At 41.9% G+C, this 22,827-nt stretch overlaps 1 protein-coding gene across 1 annotated transcript in view; it reads left to right on the top strand.

Moving 5' to 3' along the window:
* DNAAF11 (dynein axonemal assembly factor 11) overlaps positions 1 to 22,827 on the top strand; it is a gene marked incomplete at both ends in the record, with an annotated part of 100,362 nt that overhangs the window by 5,726 nt on the left and 71,809 nt on the right. Inside the window, 3 exons of the mRNA XM_080939436.1 lie at positions 5,010 to 5,177; positions 10,752 to 10,829; positions 22,023 to 22,195. Coding sequence (XP_080795562.1) covers positions 5,010 to 5,177; positions 10,752 to 10,829; positions 22,023 to 22,195 — 419 coding nt within the window. The remainder of the gene's footprint in view (positions 1 to 5,009; positions 5,178 to 10,751; positions 10,830 to 22,022; positions 22,196 to 22,827) is intronic.

The following is a 22,827-nucleotide window of genomic DNA, read 5'->3' as shown; positions in this document are numbered from 1 at the left end:
AGTGTTCCTGTTCTTGTAAATTATTATGGCTCTCCACTTAGACTTTTTTCACTTTGGAATTTTTGTACCTTTTTCTCATCAATATCAAACCATTTGCACATGGAAACAATCTAGGTGGTATATAAGATTGCAAAACTTCTTCCCACTTAAAAGTACAAAATACTGTCTTCTCTATGCACCATGTAGAAACTCTGGGCATCTCTTCTAGTGGCTGGATCCAGGTTTCACACTGTTTGCCATTACAGGTAAGATAGTAAGTAGTATTATGTAACACTTTCCTGAGAGTCTTTAAAAAGGATGCCATGCAGCAGTTGGCCGATTGTAAACCCGTTCAGTATTTTGACTGTCTTGGTCTTGTGCAGGAGGTCACAGCTGCTCAAGGTTGCTGAGCACAATTTATGTGCAGAAGTCAACATTTTACAGCTTTCCCTCCCACCCACCACTACAGCTCCTGCACCCTGTCTGCCCTCTCTGTGGGCAGTGAGGTGTCCTGAGCCTTGGGTGCCCCACTAGATGCCTTCACCCCCCCCCCCCCCCCCCGTGCACATGTGTGTGGTGCTAATTGGATGCAGTGTGTTTATTAGCATAAAAATAAGAGGGCATTAAATCTCAAGGGAGATAGAGTGGGGGTACTGGGAAGACTTGGATGTAGTGGTGGATGGATATAATTACCCCCCTTTGTAATATTACACTTTGGAAAATTCTCCTAATTGTTCACAATAGTTCCTTCTTAGTAACACTACCATGCTGTGGGGATCCTCCTCTCTGTGTGATTGGTTTCCATGCTAAAAGAGGTTCCTTCATCCTGCCCATTTAAACCAATAGCAATTCTTACCATGTTAAGTCTTGTGCATAGGAAATAAGGATAAACACAACTCCTTCCTAATGTCTATCCACAATGCTAAAAGGGAAAATGTGCCAATCATATCCCGACAACCTGTTTTACTAATAAAATAGCACAGTGATATGACTTTCTTATATTGTTGGAGACGCAGAAAGAGAAGAACACTTTGGTGCCAGTTGTCCATCCTCTAATCCTCCAGAGAGGCAACAGAGCTGGAGGAGGCAGTGATATTGTGAGCAGCCAGGTTACCTGAGGGGCTGTGTAGGTGCTCACAGATCACGTGATACTTAAGATGCTGCTAGGATTCCCATCAGCACATTTGACTTGACGATGGGTAGCAACTGTGAGCATTCAAACTAGTTGGATTATTCATTCATGCTAAACCTCAACCAGAATTTGGGGACATGAGAAGTAATGGCTCACCAAACTATAAACCAAACTGCTAAATAGAGTACAAGTTCCTTCCCCTGAGAAGTATACTTCCATACAACCCAAAGGGTACACTTAATATAACTTTACAGACTACTTGGGAGCCTTTGCTGGAGTGTAGAGGCCCACAGAGAGCTGGTCCTGTGGTTCACTTCTCACTTCTTTCTTCCCTGTCTGCATCCCCGATTCTTCTTCCCTGCTATGCTTGCTCACTCTAGCTATACATCCAAGTCACCCATGTCTCTAGCCAGCAGGTGCTCCTTGAAAGCTGTGTGTCAGGGATGCAAACTCCGCAGTATCGTCTGCTTTGTAAATGGTCCCAGACAGTGGCTAGTGAGGAGCAGCTATGGACTGCTTGGGTAACAAATGCTGTCGTTCCCTCTCTAGGCATGGTCTAAAGAAATGGTATAACTTCTGGATGTGGATATTTTCTTGGTTCATGGACTCCAGACTAATAGCAGCATGGCCTCCCACAAACCCATCCTCTCGTGTGTGTTTCTAGGTCACAGATATACCATTAGGCACTTGAGAGTCTAGTTAGTCATGTTGAATAATTCCCACATCTCCTTAAAATAGCACTGGCAATAATGGTTATGCCTCTCAAACGGAAACAAAGTTGTGTTCTTTCTAAGAGAATTTTTGTAGATTACAGATAGAGGTGATGATTTTAGTTTTTACAACTGATTTGTTACATTCACAGGTTGGTTGTCACACTATGCATTGTCAATTGATTTCAGCTTTTCAATAAGCATGGGGAACTAGTGTGTAGTTCATAGGTCACCTGTCTAGTGGCAGATGCCCCAGGTTTGATCCCTACCAGGATAGACAGAAAACAAAAACAAAATGCACAGAAACAAGCAATAACCCATCTTGGGGTGTGTGTGTGTGTGTGTGTGTGTGTGTGTGTGTGTGCTCGTGCACTTATGGTTGGCAGGAGAGTAGTTTTAATATCCCTTTTTAGTATTTCTCAGAAGTTTATTGTTGTTGTTGCTGCTGCTGTTGTTGGTTTTCTGGTTCTTTTTCTTTAATAGTTAGTAGAAGCTGACTTATGAATGAGTAGGGCATCCCAGGCATAGCAGAGGGATCCCGGCAAGCCAGGGCCTGTCAGTCTGCCCCTTGAGGCTCCTTTGCAATCCCTCTGGCCTGTCATTCCCAGGACTGGGTTTGCAGCTGCCTCTGTGGCCCTTAGAGCAGCAGGACCATTCATCATACATAGTGTTGTAACCTCTCTACCTGCATTCCCCATGTTCCTCTAAGGAAGTGTCCTCTCGGGCTAGCTTGCCTCCTAACACTGGAAGGTGCATAGAGTTCAGGACACTGCACACAAGCAGTCGAGTTCATACATGTTTTTATCTTTTAAAAAGACAAAACTCTGGCTTCCAGAATATGGCATGGAGGTGTGCCTGATAATAGTGTCACGGGGAACATGCCTTAGCTAGGCAGGACTACATATTTAGAAGCCTGCAGAATGTCCAGGGGCTCCTACTTGTTCATGTAAATGGTAGTGTCACAGTGTCACACAGTCCTTAAGAATAAGTGGTCTGATAAATTCAACTTTCTCTTTCCATAACTTAGTAAAATTTCTTTAAAATTCCAATAGTACATGCAAAACCGGTGTATTCTATGCAATATCATACAAAGAATGACATTTTAATGTCATGTATATAGCCAAGTTACTCTCAATTCAAATATAATTTTACACACCTCAGCCATATTGCTAGGCTCTCCTCTGACTAGATCATCACTAAACGTACTCATTTATTTCACCTACATTTTGCTAGGTGGCCTGTTACTTATGCTCAGGTACCACATTCCCATGCATCTGTCTCCTCATCTCCTCTTTGGCTCCTGTCTCTGCCTCCTCTCCCAGAATTATCCTATCAGCCAAGATTAAGTATAGTAAGTAGTAACTCAGGGTCACCTAAATATAGAAAAGTAAAATTTAATAGCAGAGAGAGTAAATATCTGACAATATCTTGTGCTGTTTAAGGCTTATTGTAAATAGTAAAAGTTGTGTGCCTTCTATCCAGGACTAAGCATCTCCTACTATCAGCAAAACTTCATACATTTCACAAAATTCCATTTGTTTTTCTTGGACAGTAAAACTTTTAATAGTTGAGGTTGTAGATCTTAGCATGTGGCAGAAACATTGATCCCTGAAGCTGACCCCTGTTGGATGCTTGCAAGGATAAGCATTATGTTCTCTGTGACATTATGAAGGTGTATCCCTTCCAGCTTTCTCAGAGGCTAGAGTTAGACAGCTGAAGTGAAGAACTTGTCTTTTGATGTTGGTTTTTATAAAGCATCTTCATCATTTAGAGAAATATAATCTCAGCAAATTTTGTTCATTTGCACCTCTGTAGTTCATAGATTCACTTAAATCTTTACCTCAGAGCATCCTGTGTAAACTATACTCTTCCCAGATGCATCAACCCTTCATGGTTTAGTGTGAAAATGAGAAAATGCTGGTATTTATCTATTTTAAGATTATAAAGTTGGTGGATGGATGTAGCATATTACAATAGAAAAGAATTATAATTTTTATGTGTTCCCAACAGATCAAGTTTCCAAGCAAATTTTATGCTTCATTTAGCTTATTCATTTGTCATTTCAAAGGAAATCATATTAATTAGGTTAGCCGTGTGCGATATTTTAAGCAATAAATCTTGTAAGATTTTGAGAAGTACATTTTAATATGGTCTGTCACTGGGCTGTTGATTTCAAAACTGGCTTTACCTTTCACAGCCAAGACCCGAACTAGTGAGGGAAACTCTGGACTTTGGTTCCTTTCCAGATGAGGGCAAACAATATCTCTACCTAGGACTACTTTAAACCATTTAATGCATTTAGGCTAGTGCCTGGAACCTAACTGATGAAAACATGCAAGTCTTCATTACATTCTGGGATCAACAGGAATCATTGACCAAATTTTGCTGAAAATGAGAGGTAGGTTCAAATAGAAGGCATTTTTACTAACACGGGCAAACGCAGCATGCCTACATGATTATTGCCTGTTTTGCTTCCAGCCTACCTTATAAATATGATTTGTGTTTTTGGTCCTGGCTCCAACAGTGGACCACAATATTGTTTTTAGTCCCTTGGTGCCATCGTCATTAGAGTCCCCTGACCTTGGTCCTGACGGTCAGTGCTACCCATTATTTTTGTTAGAGAATGGTAACTCCCTCTCACGTCTGCTCTTCTTAAAAGTAGTATCTAGTATCTTGGTGGTTCTTTTCTTTCTCTGAGGTTCTAAATGAGCAATTATTAGCTATGTGATGAATGGCCTTCCTTACTGGGTGGGGGAAGAAGTGTTTATGCCCTGCCCTTTCTCAGTGAGGTTGTGATCCAGTGTTGCTCTCTCTGTCTTAGGTCCATTAGTGGATGTTACCCAGTTTGATCTGGTGCCACCAGGAGAGCCTATATTCCTGTTCTTACAGCTCTCTACTATTAAGTCCACCTCCATCTATACAGCAGAACTTACACAGATATTAAACATGCAAAGACAAATAAGACCGAAAGCTTTATTGTGTCTCTTTCCTTTGCCTCACATCATGGCTCTGCACAGACCCCATGAAATAGGCATCAAGCAGGATTTATCTGATCTCTCTCTGTCTGAGAACTGCTTAGGCCCGAAGAATCAACGCTTGACTGCGAAGGAACTCCAGCATGTTAATAACACCATAACCCGATGCAGAACAATGGGATGGGAGTATAATATGCTGCAAATGTCTTTCAGTCACAGAAGATCTTATTAGACGGAATGCTGAGCACAATGAGTGTGTCATTTTCTCCCTGGAGGAACTCTCCTTGCATCAGCAAGAAATAGAAAGACTGGAACATATTGACAAATGGTGCCGGGATTTAAAAATTCTCTATCTTCAAAATAACCTCATTGGAAAAATTGGTAAGTCTCATTCATTTTTTTCCCCTCATGACTGTTTTTTTTTTTTTTTTTTTTTTTTTTTTTTTTTTTTTTTTTTTTTTTTTTAACATCTGAAGAGAACAACTTTGAAAAACAACAGACTAAGAAGGCCACGGGGAAAGAGATGTAGCCAACCCTCAGTAGCTGTCTGCAGAACGTTCCCCAGGCCTCCCTCTGTGTAGTTGGCCCTGGCATCCAGAAGGATACTGTTATGGAACTGGAAGCAGAGTTAAGTGTGAGGTGCAAATAATCTCCTACCCGTTTTCAAAGTGGGAGGATGTGAGTCATGCTGCATTTTCTATAGCTGTGTATCTCATCGCAAAACTGGAAAGATCATGTCGGGATTTAAAAGTCTTTGCCATATATATATAATTTATGTCTATTGCTATATATATAATATATATCAATAATTTTTCTTTTTAGTTTAAAAAGTTATAGATGCCCAAACTTGTAAGCAACCAAGATATATCCTTCAGTAAACTATACCACATCCATGAAATGGAGTGTTGTTGTTATAGCTTAAAAGAAATGGCCACTGAGGCATAGAAACACAGAGAGGAATCCTCAACGTACATTACCAAAAGCAACCTACATGCAAAAGCTACGCCTACATGAGTCTAACTGATACTCTGGAAAAAGGCAGAAGTATAAAACTGCAAAACTACCTGTGCTTTCCAGCAGCTAGTGGCAATGAACAATAAATAGTCAGAGCTTGTAGGAAAATGTGGATACATGTTTGTTTGACAAGATACACAAAATGTATATAACTTCAAGAGCAGCCGATCTCAACATGTGAGTTGTGACCCCTTTGGTAAACTGCTCATCTGCAAAAATATTTACATTATGATTCATAACAGAAGCAAAATTACTATTATAAAGTAGCAACAAAAATAATTTTATGGTTGGGAGGGGTCACAACATGAGAAACTGTGTTAAAGGGTGCAGCATTAGGAAGGTTGAGAAGCACTGGCCAAGAAAAAAAAAAGTGTAGGTTAAGATATGTCAAAGTAGGCTTACCAGTTCTGATGAGTCTACCACTTTGGGATAAGATACTAATAGCATTGGGGACCAGCAATTGGGGTTGTGCAGGGCAAGAATGGGATATTTAAGAGTTATAAGTTCTGCTCAGTTTTTCCATGAAGATAAATCTGCTCTGAAAAGTAAGCATATATTCTTAAATGTCTGTCAAATTACCAGAGACTATGTTAGCCAATTATGCCATAGTGTTGAGTACAAGGTATTGTGATCAGTTTGGTGCATTAAGATGGTTTTAATTTGGAATAGAATTAACAGGTGGGATGGAAGTAAAGAAATCATGGGAAAAAACGATTAAAGTGTTAGCATTGTAACTGATGATCTTAGTTCCTTTTCTATGACTGTGAAGAGATACCATGACCAGGGTGACCTAGAGAAGGAAGTGTTCATTGGGAGCTGGCTCACAGTTTCAGAGGGTTCATGACCATCACAGTGAGGTCCTAGCAAGAGAAAGGCAGGCATGGTACAGTACCTGAGAGCTTTTATGTTGAGACCATAAGAGAGACTGAGAGAGACACACTGGTAAAGGCATGGACTTTTGAGGTCTTGAAGTCTCTTCCTAAATGACACAGCTCCTCTGACAAGGCCACACTTCTTTATCCTTCCACTCTTCCAAAATAATCCCACCAATTGGGGACCAACCATTCAAACATATGAGCCAATGGAGACCATTCTTCTTCAATCCATTACACAGATAAAACTTTGGACAGAATGTAACACAAACTATCAAGTAGATAGACTTGCTAATACTACACTCAGGGTAAATCTCTCAGTTACAGGGCAAACTGAGCAGTCACAGGCTTCCCCTGTCCAAGTAGGTTCATGCTTTATGGCAGGAGGGGGCTAGATCATAAGTTCTCTGGCAGCACCATCCTAGAAGAAAGAAAGAGAGAAGGGGAAGGAGAAGGGGAGAAGGAGAGGGAAAGAGAGAGAGGGAGAGAAAGGGGGAGAGGAGGGAGAGGGAGGGAGGGAGAGAAGGAGGGCGGAAGTTTCTTCTTCCAATTTACCCTTTGGATAAATTGATCTTTTCCTGTCCCCTGAATTCCTCCTTGTCCTAACAATGAGTTAAGAGGCAGACAATGAGTGATTTACAGTCAATGGAATCCTACCATAAGGAGAGTCACTTCTTAAAGCAATTCTATCTTAAAGGTAAAAGCATGCATGGGCTCTGGCATCAGGTAGACTTGTCTGTGAACCCTTCCTCTGTCCCCCTTATTTGTAATCTGTGTGAAAATAAGCAAGTCAGTTAGGCTGACCAGGACAGTGCTACAGCCCTTATTGTAACGAGGGGTGCAGAATGGTATAAGATGTGAGGACTATTGTGCTTACAATGAGATAAGAGTTTAGTGATGAAAGCTGCCAAGCTACTTCTGCTAGTACTTAGCCCAGGTTGTTCTGGCTAGCCAACAGAAGCCAGAGGCAGAGGAGGAAATAATGGCATTGGAAATAGATGAAATGAGCTGAGACAGAAAGAATGACACCCCCAAATTCCAGGAGTCAGTGTTGAGGTAATAGTTAACTTTTCAGGAATGTGCAGGGGTTCTCAACAGGAGGTGCTTAGCCATGGTTGGAGACACTTTGGTTATGATAGATGTGTGTGTGTGTGTGTGTGTGTGTGTGTGTGTGTGTGTGTGTGTATGTTGGAGGTGTATGCTATAATCCTACCCCAGCAGAAGCCATAGCTACTACTGCAGGACAAGAATTATCCAGTCCACAATGCTAACATTACTGAGTCCAAAAAAACCTGATAGCATGGGTGCCTCTAATTTTGTATATAATTGAAAATTTGCTAGAAAATTATAAAAAAACCCTGATTTGCATCATTTTAGGAAGATTTAGTAAAACTATGTATTTCTTCAGATAAATATTCTTGGTGTCTTTTGCTTTACCAGAACTGGAAACTCTGGCACACTGTTCAATTTAAAAGGCAGTTTGATAAAACCACCAGCTTTTATTCATGGGCACTTTGCAGAACCGTGCTAATTGAACAGATCTCAAAAGAGTTCCCGAAATTTTAATCTCCACAGCTGGGTCCATCACAATTACTAATTAGCAGCATAGTATTTTAGGCTTTTTCAGGGCTGTGAGAAAGCTTAAATTTTTGCTTCCGAAGTATTCTTAAATTAAACACTCTTTTAAATTCTAATAATGGGAATTTTCAATACTGCTCCACCCCTGGGCATTGAGGCATGTGTTTAGCAAGTGAAAGTACTTCTCTAGGACCCACACATGCTGTCCTACCATTGAGGTGGAATTTTGCAAAGCAACTGCCTTTCCTAGAGCTCCCTGGCTCACTCAGTGGGACAGATGGGCTGTGGGAGGGAGGCTCTGCTCAGCTATGAAGCAAGTGTGAGCTCAGGACCATCTGGGGTCCCACCAGAGTGCAGAGGATGGGGGCAGGGTAGCTATCAGTGATCTGTTCTCCCAACATCTCTCCCGTGAGCATTGTAAAGATGGGGGGCATCTACAAGCCTCTTTCACCTGAATAAAGATTTGGTCAACCAGAAGTCTGTGGGTCTGCTCCTGGCATTTGGGGACACTGGCTGCTACAGTGGTTTGAGTCTAAAACTTCTTACAAGCTGCAAAAGAGGGCATTTATGGAATCAATTTTTTACCCATCTTCTGGCCAGTTTGCTCCCTGTCTCTTGGGGATTTAACCGAGGAAATTCCTCTTGTACAACTCCTGTATTGATTCCCACTGAGTAACTACAGCATTTGAAGGCTCTGCACATAAAAAGGTGGGGAGAAGAGAACTTTGTAAGCCAAGTATCCCACTGTGGGATGGCAGTTTTAACAGGAATGACTCTGATCGCTGGCACATCATCACAAGTCTGTTGGTGACTTAGTGCTCTGCTGTCATTAGAGACACTTTTTTAGTCATTAGTACCACTTGAGTAATTTATTCACCAAGAAAAGCTTAATTCATCCACAGATTTCTTTTTAAAATGACTGCACTTGAGGTACTGAATACTTAGTTTTATATATATATATATATATATAAAGAGAGAGAGAGAGAGAGAGAGAGAGAGAGAGAGAGAGAGAGAGAGAGAGAGAGAGAGAGTTTAGATAAACTCTAAGTAGTGCTTTGTGAAATGATAGTAAGTCATGCTTGCTGTTTATAATATCTCAGAGGACCTGAGAGAGCAGCATTGCTTAGGTGAGACAAGGATGCCATCTTTTTTTTTTTTTTTTTTTTTTTGTCTCAAGTAATTTTTTTTTAAAGAGACAGTGTAATGATTTAGTACAAAGCTCTGGAATCAAATTCTTTTGAATCCACTTCCAGTATATACGTGGTAGAAGGAGAGATCTGACTCTTCTGATGCCCACATACATCCTGTGACACATTCTACCATACCCATGCATCTGCACCCAATATATAAATGTAATTAAATGGCTTTTAAATATAATATAGGTGGAATATGATATGGCAAACACAAAATAGTTAGCTGTGTCTTATCATCTACTATGTTAGAAACACTTCATTCAACAGCAATTCTTTGACTACCTCATACTTGTTTTGTCTGAATGGCCTCTCATATTTATTTAAAAAACCTATAATCTCATGACAGGTTAATTTTAGCTTTAAGTAAAGGAAATCCCATTTCTCATAGCTTGCTAGTAAGGAAACCTATTATCTGTCCAACTATAGGTTGAGATAAAGTGAACTCCTAGGACAGTGGGTTCCACCACCACCAAGTAGACTTTATTTACAGCTGGTTCCTTCAGGACTGAGCAGGATGACTGAAGAGTAACTGTTCTCCTTGTTACCATCTTGTGGTAAAAAGAGACACACAGTCCCAAAGCAGAGAGCATGGAGGTTTTGCCTACTGACTTTGAATACTTGTGGTACTGAGACTGTACCCTGGCCAGCTTGCCTAAACATAGCCCAGTGGGGTTGGAGATGGTTGGAAACATGTGGAAACCTTGGTACTCTTAAGAAGAATGGAGGCAGAGAGGAAAACTCTGCAGACAACCTAGTGTGTGTTGTATAGGTGTGCTGTCTAGTTTTATGTCAACTTGACACAAGTAGAGACATTTGGAAAGAGGCAACCTCAACTGAGAAAAAAGATTGGCTTGTGGTCAAACCTCTGGTGTGTTTTCTTGATTGATGATTGATGTTGGGGGAGGGCCTAGATCACTGTGTATGGTGCCTCCCCTGGGCCTGCAGTCCTGGATGGTGTACGATGCCAAGCTAAGCAAGCCATGTGGAACAGTGTAATGAGCATCACTCCTTCTATGCTTCCTCAGCTCCCACCTGCAGTTTCATGCCTTGAGTGTTTCTTCTGTCCTGATTTTCTGCAGTGCTGGATTGTTATCAGGTAGTGTAAGAAGATACAAACCCTTTCCTCCACAAGGTGCTTTATGTCAAGATGATTTATCCCAGCAGTGGAAACTACAGCTAAGACAGTGAAGATCTGAATGGCAACACCTGATCCTTTGCCTCTCCGTATCATGTTCACGGCAAGTTTTAAAACAATTCTCTCTCTTCAAGGCCAATTAATTATATTATTTATATTTCAGAAAATGTTAGCAAACTGAAGAAACTTGAATATTTGAACTTAGCATTGAACAACATTGAAAGAATTGAAAACTTGGAAGGTAAGGATTTTTTTTTTTCTGTTTTTTATGGATAAACATAAAAATAAAAACAAAAACTTGAAAGTAGTATTATTAACTAGTTTAGATACAAATGTGTACTTATAGATTATATTTTGCATAAATTTTGGTCATCTTAGTTCTTGTAAAACTTCAAACAGTAAAGTAATACTTAAATTCAAAGCCAGAAATATGTTTTATCCCTTTCTAGGTTGGTTTTCTTGCCAGAGGTAGCTGATAGTTGACATCTTGAATATGTTACATGTTCTCTTTAGTTTTGCTTTCTATCAATTACATTATATTGTACATATCATCCTAACATTTTTGACACCTGTGTGTGTATGTGTGTGTGTGTGTGTGTATGCATCAGACAATCAGACAGACAGTATTTGGATGTCAGAAAACAACCTGTAGAAGTTCATTCTCTCTCCCACATATGGTAATGGGTTTTGGGGAATCTAACTCTTGTTTGGCAGCAGCTGCTGAGCTCCCACTCTGGTTCTTATGAATAATATTTTGAAAGTTAACTTATTCCTGGAAATCACCTCAATATCTTGATATGCAAGAACAGGGATTGGAGGCTGCATCATGTCATGAATACAGAAGGATGAGCCAAGCATTTGTGTGCAGATGGGCATTTGAGGACTCGGGTTTCGTTAAAGTGAACCAGCAATAATAGCACGCCCTTCTTCAGCCGAGCTGCGCATTTTCCCTCTGCCTCCCGTCCGTTTGAGGGTTATTCAGACTTGGAATCCCTGGGTTTCAGTATGCAGATTTTGGAATTTCCTGCCAATTTCTTTTTTCTTCTGAAAGATTGTATCAGCTTCTCTCTGCACCTGCTGGTCCACGTGAGTGTCATTTCTGTGTTGCTTTGAAAATGTCTCCCCCACAATGGAGTGCACTCAACACTGTTTGCTTTCAGTTCACTTAGTATCACTCTTAGGCATGATATTTCTTCTTAGGTGAATTCTGAGATGTTTCCTATCTTTTAGCCAGTTTTTGGATTGACTTGCCATTGTGGAAGGTATACTCTTATACGTCCTGAATACTGAGCCATTGTCACGTGGCACAGATATTTCCACTGAGTATTTCAGCTACGACTCTAGCACATGGATATTTTGTACTCTAACTGATTAAACTATCATCAACCTCGTCTCTTGTAATTTCTAACTACAGTTTATTTTGTGTTATGTTCTACTTTCAACATCTTAATTCTTCGCACATAGCTTCTCCAATCTATCTCAAAATTTACCATGCAAGCCAAATCGAAAGATACTGTTTTCTCAAAACATGTCATGGCTGAAATACCTTGGCCACTCTGTAAAACTGAAATGTAAATAACATACCATAAAATTCACCACTGTGGATGCACAGTCCAGCAGTTTTGGTACACTTGTATATTCTAGAGCATTTCATCATGAAAACATGAAGTCTCATATTGTTACTGTTTAGTTACTGTACCCACTAAGCACAGCTTGAGATTTCCCTCCTTCTTTCTACATATTCTGAACATAATACACATGGAGCAGCGGTGAGTCTGACTTCTTCCTTTAAGGCACACTGTTTTCCAGTCTCCTCCACACTGCGGCCTGTGTTAGCACATCATTTCCTTTCATAAGTAAGTAATACTCCACACCACAGAGACACCACATTTTGTGTTCCTTGGTTGGTGGGCATGTGGAATGAATGCTTCACCTTTTTTTAGCTATTAAGAATTTTTTGCTGATGACTTAGTGGGTAAAGTACTTTCCTTCAAACAGAAGAATCCACGTTTGGATTTCTAATACCCACTATATATTTTTAATCATTCTTTTTAATATTTTAATTACATTATTTATTAACGTTCCAGTCATTGGCCCCCCACCCCAACCTGGTAACCCCTTGAACAATTATTATCCCATTCCTTCTCCCCCTTGCTTCCAAGAAGGGGGTTCTCACCACTAGACCTCCACCTTCCCTGGGTCCTCAAATCTCTTAAAGATTAAGTGCATCTTTTCCACTGAGGCCAGATCAGGCAGTCCTTTGCTATATATGTACCAGGGGCCTCAGATTGGCCCTTGTGTGCTCCTGGTTGGTGGCTCACCCTCTGCAAGCTCCCTGGGGTCTAGGTTAGTTGAGACTCTTGGTCTTTTTATGAGGTTGCTTCCCACTTCAACTTCTACAATCCTTCCCCTAATTCAACCATAGGGGTTCCCAGTACAATGGGTGGGTGCAAGTTTCTGTGTCTGTCTCAGTCAGATGCTGGTAGGACCTCTCAAAGGCCAGCCAGGCCAGGCTCCTGTCTGTATGCTCACCATAACATCAGTATTAGTGTCAAGCTTTGGTGCCCCACCTCCATGAGATGGATCCCAAGTTGGGCTGGTCACTGGACCACCCTTCCCTCAGTCTATTTTCTATTTTGTCCTTGCAGTTCTTATGGACAGGAACAATTCTGAGTCAGAAATTTTGCTGGTGGGTTGGTAAGCCACCTCCTATACTTGAGGACCTGTTTATCTACTGGAGGTGGAGTCTTTGAGTTCCCTCTCCCCATTTTTGGGCATTTTGGCTAAGGCCACATTCACTGATCCCTGAGAACGTCTCTCCTCCTGGGTCTCTGGTACTTTCCGGAGGGTCTCCCTTTGCCCACCTCTGGAGGCTGCTTATTTCCATTTATTCTCCTGGCCTTCTGGGCTTCTCTCCTGCCCAACTCATACCTGACGCTGTCCCCCATCCTCTCTTCTTCTTAGTCGCATCCTGGGAATTAAAATTTGTATCTAATTTTAGAACAGTCTAGATCCAATTAATGCTAAATTAATGTCAATAGTAGACAAAACTTTGCTTTTGTATTCATGTTGCTGTTTTCCCCTTTTCTTGTAGTCACTACAAATCATGTCATTATGTATTACCCACAAGTACAGATTTATTTTATTTTAATTTTTATTAATCATTAATTCATTTACATTTTAGATGATATTTCACTTCCCAGTTACCCCTCCACAAGACCCCCACCCCACAACCTTCCTCTCCATCCTCCCCTTTACCTCTGTGAGGATGCTCTCCCATCTCTTCAGGATGTTACTGACTTTGACCTCACAAGTCCTAAAGATGGACATTTGTGTCCTTGCTTCTTTGGTAGGTGTGTGTGTGGTGGTGGTGGGGATTCTTCGGTGTGGTTCTTTTCACTTTCTGTAACACTACTGCTGGTCCACACTACCTGGCTTGCCCTGTCCGGTAATGGTAACAGGATTTGTGTTAGGACTGAATATCTTGAACGGCACTTGAGTAGCCATCCAGTGGCTTATAATAGCCCTGGAGTGTACCGCTGTGATTGCAAATGCACTGCCCACGTCAGCCGACTGTCTGATTCTGATATTTTCATATGAATCTGAGCTACTCTCCAGTGTCTTCATTTCAACCCAAAAGATGCCATTTAATGTATTTTTGTATACAAAATCTCAGTTTTTGTTTACTTGTAAAAATATTTTGTAGGGTAGATTTGCAGATAAATAATTACTCACATTTTTTTCTCCCATCTTTTTTTCTTTTTTTCCCCTCCTATCTTATTTTTGGATATCCTTTCTTTCTTTAGCATCTTTTTTTCCCTCTAATCATTTCTCTTTCTCATAACCCCCACGTCTATTAATTGGATCTGGTTTTACTCACCTGTCCTTCCGTACCCCCTAAGCTGCATGTCTATTTAAACTAGTCTGTCTTTTTATTCTGCAGTCTGAGATATCTCACCAGATTTAAATCCCAGAATAAATATGTTAATTCTTTCTCATTCTAGAATTTATTTCATTTTTCAATTAACTCTTTGATTTGGTCACAATTTCAACCTTCTTACTTACTCCTGTATTGACTGCTGCTTTTCTGTGGTGCGATTATTGTTGGATGGATGAAATATTATCTATCACAATTTTTGATGTAGTGAGAACTCTGATTTTAATCTCTCCCATTCTCCTAATGCCGTCTCTTCACCGCCACTCTCTATTCTGTGCCATTTTACTTAGGTAGTAGTTCGATGTCCCACAGTAAACACGGAGAATCTGGTGTGTCCAGTGGCTGCTGGTGTGGGCTTGCAGTTGTGAGGTTGTTTCCCCAGCCAACCTCTCTTGTGTGTGGCAGGGCTGTGTGCGTTGTGAGTGGGTGGAGCACGTTGACTAGCAGGCCTGCTGCAGAGTGGGGGGGCGTGGTGCAGAGGCAGGCAAGCTGCTCGGCCGCCCAGCTCCCATCTGTCAATAGCTAAAACTGGGAGGAGTTCACTTGGGACACAGGGCTTTCAGTCTCTTTTCCTCCCCATGCAGAAAGAATAATCTTAGTGACGTACCAATGGCCATAAGTACACACTGCTCCTTTTGAATTTCTAGCCTCAAAATCTGGAAATCGCCAGTATCAAAGCCCCAAATTCGGGATCAGTACTGAGATTCGGAGCTCTATCATTGTCTTCCTGTTTTAGAAGAGTAGTCAGACACGACAGTTCTGCCACAGTTAGCTTGTGGTCAAATAGAACGAAACATTTACTCAGCACGTATGTTCATGGTAATAAAATTTAATGTAACTGTCAGAAAGTTAATGACAGCCCTCAGTGTTTTGGCTAGTTTTTCTTGAGAAGCTATTCCGGGGCTGGAGACTTTCCTTTTAACAGACTTTCTGACCATTCACCACTAGAGGGCAACATTGTTGCTATTGTGTTTGGACTTGGCAAACTGCAGTCACTGCAGTTGAGCCTCTAGCCTTTCACTGTCTGAGCATCCCTTCTGTACAGAGCCTCCCAGCCCTAAAGGGGAGGATCCGGGTAAAGGCTAGTTTGGGGACAGGCATAGCAAGATTAGAAGTGTGTAAGGGGATGATAAAGAGAAAAAAGAACCTTTTTTTTTTTTTTCCTGGCACGTGTGCACTTTTGGTTTGATTTGAAGGGCAAGAAGAGAAGAGGAAAATGGATGGATGAGTCAGTCCATCTGCTACAGCGAATCTCAGTCGGATGTTGCAAAGGGAACGGTGGCCTTTCCCTCCTCTCTTCTTTACCTAAAGGGCAGAGAAGAGGAGGAGGAGGAATGGGAGGAGGGGAAGAGGGAAGGAGAGGAGAGGAAAGGGGAGGAGGGGAAAGAGGGAAGGGAAAGAGGGGAAGGGGAGGAGGGTGAAGGGGTGGAGGGGAAGAGGAGGAGGAGGAAGGGGGAAGAGGGGGAGGAGGAAGGGGGAAAGGGAGGAGGGGCAAAGGGGAAGGGGAGGAGGGGAAAAGGGGAGGAGAGGGAAAGGGGAAGGGGAGGAGGGGAAAAGGGGAGGAGAGGGAAAGGGGAAGGGGAGGAGGGGGAAGGGGGAAGGAAAGGAGGAGGAAGGGGAGAAGGGGGAAGGGGGAAGGGGAGAAGAAGGGGAAAGCAAAACAAAGAAACCTGTCTTTATCTTCCTTTCCCCTCTTCTCTGTTCTCCATTTAGGATTCACCAGGGGAGAATGGGGTGCCTGTTGTGCCTCTCCTGGAACCACCAGGCCCTAACCTGGAGGAAAGAGAAGGGCACTAAGTGTCTGTGAGGCCTGAGTCAGTAGATGGCCTTTTCTAGGTTAGAAGGCAAAGGGGGAGGAGAGAATACTTCCCTTGGCAGAGATGGTTGGTCAAGTTTGGCCACATGCTTATCTATAACATGGAAAACATGGTTTAATTCTTTACATTTAGGCTAAGTCTAAGCAAAGTGAAAACTTGTTGTGTTTTTTAAAACTATTATGAACACATGGAGAGTGTTGGGACCTTCATCCTTAAAACTATAGCAAAGATGTAAACCATGAAATTTTCATCTTGCTGAAATTTTGGAAATCAGGCTATTTTTACATGAAAGAAAAATAGCATTAAAGTTTTGCAGAGCCTTCCAAAGTCAGTGCAAAGTAGTGCCAGCACACCTGGTTCTCACCCTACAGGTAACAAAAGAGTGTTTATTCTGAGCCAAGTGGGAGGGCCATAGCCTAGAAATGACCTAGAATGTTTTCTCCAGGTGATGTGTTCATAGCGGAAGCATCCATGAGCTCCTACATCACTGAGTAAAGCCATGTATCAGATGCATCATTGGGGACATTAGGTCAGTGGGTTACAGAAAAACAGGGAGAACCATGCGGCCTCAAGTTACTGAAAACTTACGGTCTGCTAATTTAGCACATTCGGAAGGTTTTGCCTGGTGTTTGAGAGGACACTGGATCAGATACAGAAGGAAAGTGTTAAAGGCCTTTGAAGAGACTGAAGATCGCTCAGACAATTGGGCTTTCTTGTCTGCCATCTTCCATCTCTCCAGTCATCAGGTTCTCATCAGTCAAGCAGTGCAATCAACACAAATGCATCCCTTCCCTGGGGAGCTCAGCTTACAGTCCTCCTGTTGGGCAGACATCACACGCTGTGCACTCAGAGCCAGTGTGGGGTCTGCATGCGCAGGACAGCAGTCTTTGGGAAAGAGCTTGTCCCCTTGGGTGAGGAGGACTGCTTAACTCCACCTCACAGACCAGAACTCATAACATGACCAGTGAGCTCCTGCGCACTGTGGCCATGTTTTTTCTGTTAAAATTTAACGCTCTGTCAGTATAGACCTGGAGTTGCCAGTTCCTTTCTTTTAAAGATTTATTTACTTTATTTATATGACCGCACTGTAGCTGTTTTCAGACACACCAGAAGAGAGCATCAGATCTCATTACTGATGGCTGTGAGCCACCATGTGGTTGCTGGGTTTTGAACTCAGGACCTCTGGAAGAGCAGTCAGTGCTCTTAACCACTGAGCCATCTCTCCAGCCCAGCAGTTCTTTTTATTTGCTCCTTCCAACCCACCTACCTGAAGAACCCCCTCTCTCCGCCCCCCACCATTACCCCTCTCTATTGTTTGGGGATTAGGGGCAATCAGATACTGTTGGTGCTGTTGGAGGTGAGACTTTTGGCCTTAAACTCATATTAGTTTATGAAGTAGACAGTAGGTTAATTTTACATGACAGCTCACTTATTCTTTAAGCCAGCTTTAATCATACCCTTTTAATGGGTGACTCTATCATGAAAATACACAATTTAATACATATGTAATATGTAGAAACTAATATACTGTTAAACCAAGATTATAGAGCATTATATGTTTAAACTTAAAGATAAGATGAACCAAATTTATTGTCTTAAAAAAAGAGTGTCTCTTTCCACCATTGTGGATTCAACTTCAGTTCAGCCTAGGCCACTCCTGGCTTGGTGGTGACAAAGATACTCAGATATGTGTCCTTATAGGAACTTTAACATGATGGTGGTAGTGGTGATGATGGTGATGAAGTTGGTGGTGATGGTGATGATGGTGGTGGTGGTGATGGTGATGATGGTGATGGTGGTGATGGTGATGATGGTGGTGGTGGTGATGGTGGTGGTGGTGATGGTGGTGATGGTGGTGGTGGTGGTGATGGTGGTGGTGGTGGTGATGGTGGTGGTGGTGGTGGTGATGATGATGAGGAAGAGGAGGAGGAGGATGAAGTGTTGATATTTGTAAAGTGGCCAACACTGGCAGAGACTCTGATATGCCAGTTCTGAAATGCTTCTCAGGAAAGCAGATCTGAGTTCAAGCCTCAGCTCACCCACTCAGGAGCTATGAGAAATTGGTGATTTCTTGCTTCATATACTTTGAAATCCCAGTTCCCTAATGCAGTGAAGAAACAGGCTAAATGAAGCTCCATGCCCTAACAGACAATCCCGCCCCACAGTTTTCTAAGTCAGAATTTCAGGGCACAAGGCTAATGATTCCTCTCTTACTTCTGCATCAGCTAAAACCCTGACAGGTCAGTGGATTAGTGTAGTCAGAGTTTTCATCTGGTCTCTGAGTGTTCTAGCATTTCAAGAGCAGGCCTCAATGCGTGTTTTCTGCATTTCAACTGGAACATAAATTTTACATACTTAAGAAGTTCCATGCCATATTTTATTCATGTCTACAGTCTATGCACTGGTGAGCATCCCAGCACTAAGAGAGACTCAGCAGTACTTAGTTAGGAAGTCTCTCAGATCAGGCTAGGTACAGGGAGAGGGAGCAGAACTAGATGCCAACTCCCATTATGAAAGCAATATTATAAAGCCAAATGTCGCCATCAGCAACCGACCTTAAATGGCAGTTAGCACAATCTCTTTCCTATAGGCATGGTGTTTGGATTAGATAATACACTGATATAGGTAATAAGAACATTTTATGCCTATAACATCATTTTGATATCCTTTCACTTATATGTTAAATACATATATACTCATATATGTGTGTGGGCCCATATATGCATGGAGGTCAAAGGACGCCCTCAAATACCCTCCTCTTGCTTTTTATCAAGACAGGCATTTTTATTAAACTCGGCACTTACTCTTTTTTAGGTAGGCCAGCTGGCCAGTAAAAACAAATGATCCTCCTGTCTCCACTCGCCAGCAGTACAGTTACAGGCACACAAGCATGGTGATGCCTAGCTTTGTATATGGATTCTGGGGGTTGAAAGCACAGGTCCCTCACACACTTGAACTATGTCCTCAGCCATTTAAGATTTTCATTAAAATGCATTAGTCATAAAAATAGTTTCACTGTGGCATTTCAATATATGCATTTAGCACATTTGATTATCTTCTCTCATAGTAGGATATCAGAGAAAAACATAGAAACCATGTCTTAGCTTTCTGTCACTTTCATGAATTTTTCTATTGTCTATATTAAATATCAGATTTAGTCATATTGGCAAGTTTTGAAGCAAAGAATGACTTACTCTCACTAAGACCACTGTTTTTATCACGTTACCTGCTTATTTTTCCATCTGTCCACGAACAGGGTTAAATCTTAGTTTTGTCACTTTGAGCATCAGTTTTCCATGTTGTGATTCAGGTTTCATAACCCTCATTCTTAATGTTTTGGTAATGGTGGAATGAAAAGACCCCCAGCATTTGGTTAATCAGTTTTAAATAGGTGTGTGTGTGTGTGTGTATGTGTGTGTGTGTGTGTGTGTGTGTGTGTGTTTGTGTGTATGTGTACACAAGTGTGCAAGTTTTTGTCTGTGTACAAATGTGGAGGTCAAAGGTCTTCCTTCTCTTACCTTCCCTTTTTAGCCCTACCCTGCCCTGCCCTGCTCTCCCCTCTCCTGCCCTCCTGTCTCTGCTCTCCCCTCCCTTCCCTTCCTCTCCCTTCCTCTCCTCTCCTCTCCTCTCCTCTCCTCTCCTCTCCTCTCCTCTCCTCTCCTCTCCTCTCCTCTCCTCTCCTTTCTTGCCTTGCTTTCCCCTCCCTTCCCTTCCCTTCCCTTCTCTTCTTTTCTCCTCTCTTCTCCCCCCTCTCTCTTCTCATTTATCTCTATATCTCTATCTGATATGAGGTCTTGCACTGAATTCAGAACTTGCCATTTCAGCTAGACTGGCTGCCTAGTGAGGCCCCAGGATCTACCCATTTGTACCCTATCTCCAGGAGTGGGATCCCAGTTCAGTACTGTAGTGCCCAGATTTCATGTGTGTTCTGAGGATGTGGATTCAGATCCCCATGTCTCTGCATCCATGATTTCCCACTTTCAGACACTGACCATGAGGCTAGTTTTATGTACTTGCCAGCATGTTTTGTGCCGTGGATGTATTGACCGTGGCATCTGTACAACAGTTAGTAACAGTCACAGTTGTCTGGTGGCTCCAAAAGACTGATGTACACTCAGCCTTGTCAGTGCTCTTCCCTTCCCTCAGCTGATCCAATATCTCTAAAGTTGTGTTTTCCTTAGTTTTCATCGGGCCAACTAACAAGCCTCTTTGGTGTCCAACCTGCTCCATCCACCCCTCCTCTACCTCCACCATTCTCCCACCCCTCCTCCCTTTCTTCTTTCTTCCACCCGGATGTCTTAAGCTTTTGCACTGTACTAAAGACAGTCTTGTATGTAATAGGCAAATCCATTTTTAAAGACCATCCCCTGGTATCCAGGGAGCTCAGATAATATAATGACAGAAGGAAATAAGTTGTAAGTATTCATTCACATTACAAGAAAATACCAGAAAGGACAAAAGTCATGCAGAGAATTCAAACATTAGAGAATGTCTAAATGTCACAAAAGTACCAAAGGACAGTGAGTATCTAATTTGTCACTCTCCTGCTCCATATTTTATACTTTAGTTAATAAGCAATTGATGGGACTATATTAGAAAATTATGTGAACATCCTGTCTCTTGTCATACTTTTATGAGTTGGTTTTAATGTCATCAGGAATGATCCTGCAGTTCCCTTATCACACATTTGTTGGATGATAGTAGGTTTTTACCAAGAACTTCACCTTCTGCACTTGTCTAGTCACTATTTCTTACATCTGTTTTTTAGTTTAATGTTCACATTTCTGGCCACAACCACAGCAGCTCTTCCACACAGTCCCCCGTGTCTCCATGCACTTGTCACAGTTTCTGACACTTCCCTGCTCTGTGGCCTGGCAGGCTGTTGAGTGTTCTATCATTTATCTACTTTCTGTCCTTTCTGCCTTTCACACATTCTGTTTTGAGTAAGTTTCGAAAATTACTTTCATGAAAAATAATTCATGTAAAAGTAAAAACTAAAATTACAGAGCTCATAGCAGGTTTCGTAGATAGAAATTTTGGGAGGAGGGGTGTAATTCTTATCAGTGATATAGCAACTGATAAGCTGACCTTGTAAATGATCTCCTGCCCAGAACAAGGTGGAGTCAAGAGCTGAGACCAAGGAAAGGTGAAGGGGGGAAGAAAACCATCATGTAATAATTAAGTGCCATTATACAATTTTGAGAAATGGGATAAAACTCACCAAATTGAACAAGGTTGCAGAGCTATGAGCCAATCTGAGTCAAGTCCATTTTATTGACATGGCCATCAGAAAACAAGAGAAAAAATAGTGTAATCTAAACGATGGGGTATGGTGGAACTATAGAAGTTTGGAGAACTAAGTTTGCATAGGGCCGGGATCCTCTGGCTGTCTGGATTTAATATCGAAGGCTGTCCAGTTTGCTTTGTCACCCCACAAGCATCATTAAATCACAAGGAAAAACAGCCTTTACTGAACCAGGCTACAAGGGCTGCCACATAAATCAGGCTGTCTTCCCCTAGTGCAGCAACAACTACAGAGCGTTCAGGAGACATATGTAGGCACATCCGAGGGGAGTGCCTCCTGTGTTCTGGTTATCATGTCTATTGAAGCTCTCAGGTACTGTACAAATTTATTACCATTGTTACCCCCATTCTTCTCCTTCTTTTTTCTCTTTAACAGGATGTGAGTGGCTGACAAAACTTGACTTGACTGTGAATTTCATTGGAGAATTGAGCAGCATTAAAACCCTGACACACAATATTCATCTGAAGGAGCTGTTCCTGATGGGTAACCCGTGTGCTGACTTCGATGGCTACAGGGAGTTTGTGGTGGTGACCTTGCAACAGTTAAAGGTATGCTCAGAGTAAAGGTGCAAAAAGGGAGGGGAAGATAGAAGGAAATACACAGATGAGAAGAAGCAGCCAGTGGAATTCCTGGTTTCTTGGAATTGTTAGGCAAAAATTGCTGCTTTAGAGATTGGAGTATTCTAGAGAGTCAAGTTTTATTATTTGATTTCCAACCCTTTTTGAAACTTTAACAAATCATTAAAAGGGAAGTAGTTGATTTCTCTATTGACTCATCAAAACGCTGGCAGTAACCATCTTCTGACCAACTGAGTCATCTTTTGAGGTGCACCTTCACTGTTAGGGACACTCACCATTGCAATCCTAGAACTTGAGGTGGAGAAGAAATGGGACTGCAGCAAGGCTAGTCCTGTCTGCACAGTGAGTCCAAGCCACCCGGGCCTATGCAAGGAGACCTGCCTCAAAACTGCCAAAATTGCCAGTCAAACCAAGTAAACAGGTTGCCACACCTCATTGTCAAGACTTCTGAGCTGGGTCTGAAGGGTCATGGGTGATATACTTCAGGACAATCATGTGAGGACCAGTGGTCTCTTCTGTGATTCTAGTTTGCTTCCATTTCCCCCTCTGTTCTCATATCTGAACAATAGTATTCCTGACATGGAATGTGCCAGGGGTTTGTG

The sequence above is a fragment of the Micromys minutus genome (genome assembly GCF_963924665.1).
Source record: "Micromys minutus genome assembly, chromosome: 27".
In the NCBI taxonomy this organism is placed as follows: domain Eukaryota; kingdom Metazoa; phylum Chordata; class Mammalia; order Rodentia; family Muridae; genus Micromys; species Micromys minutus.
The sequence above is the reverse complement of the archived record's forward strand: the minus strand, read 5'-3'. Positions and strand labels throughout refer to the sequence as shown.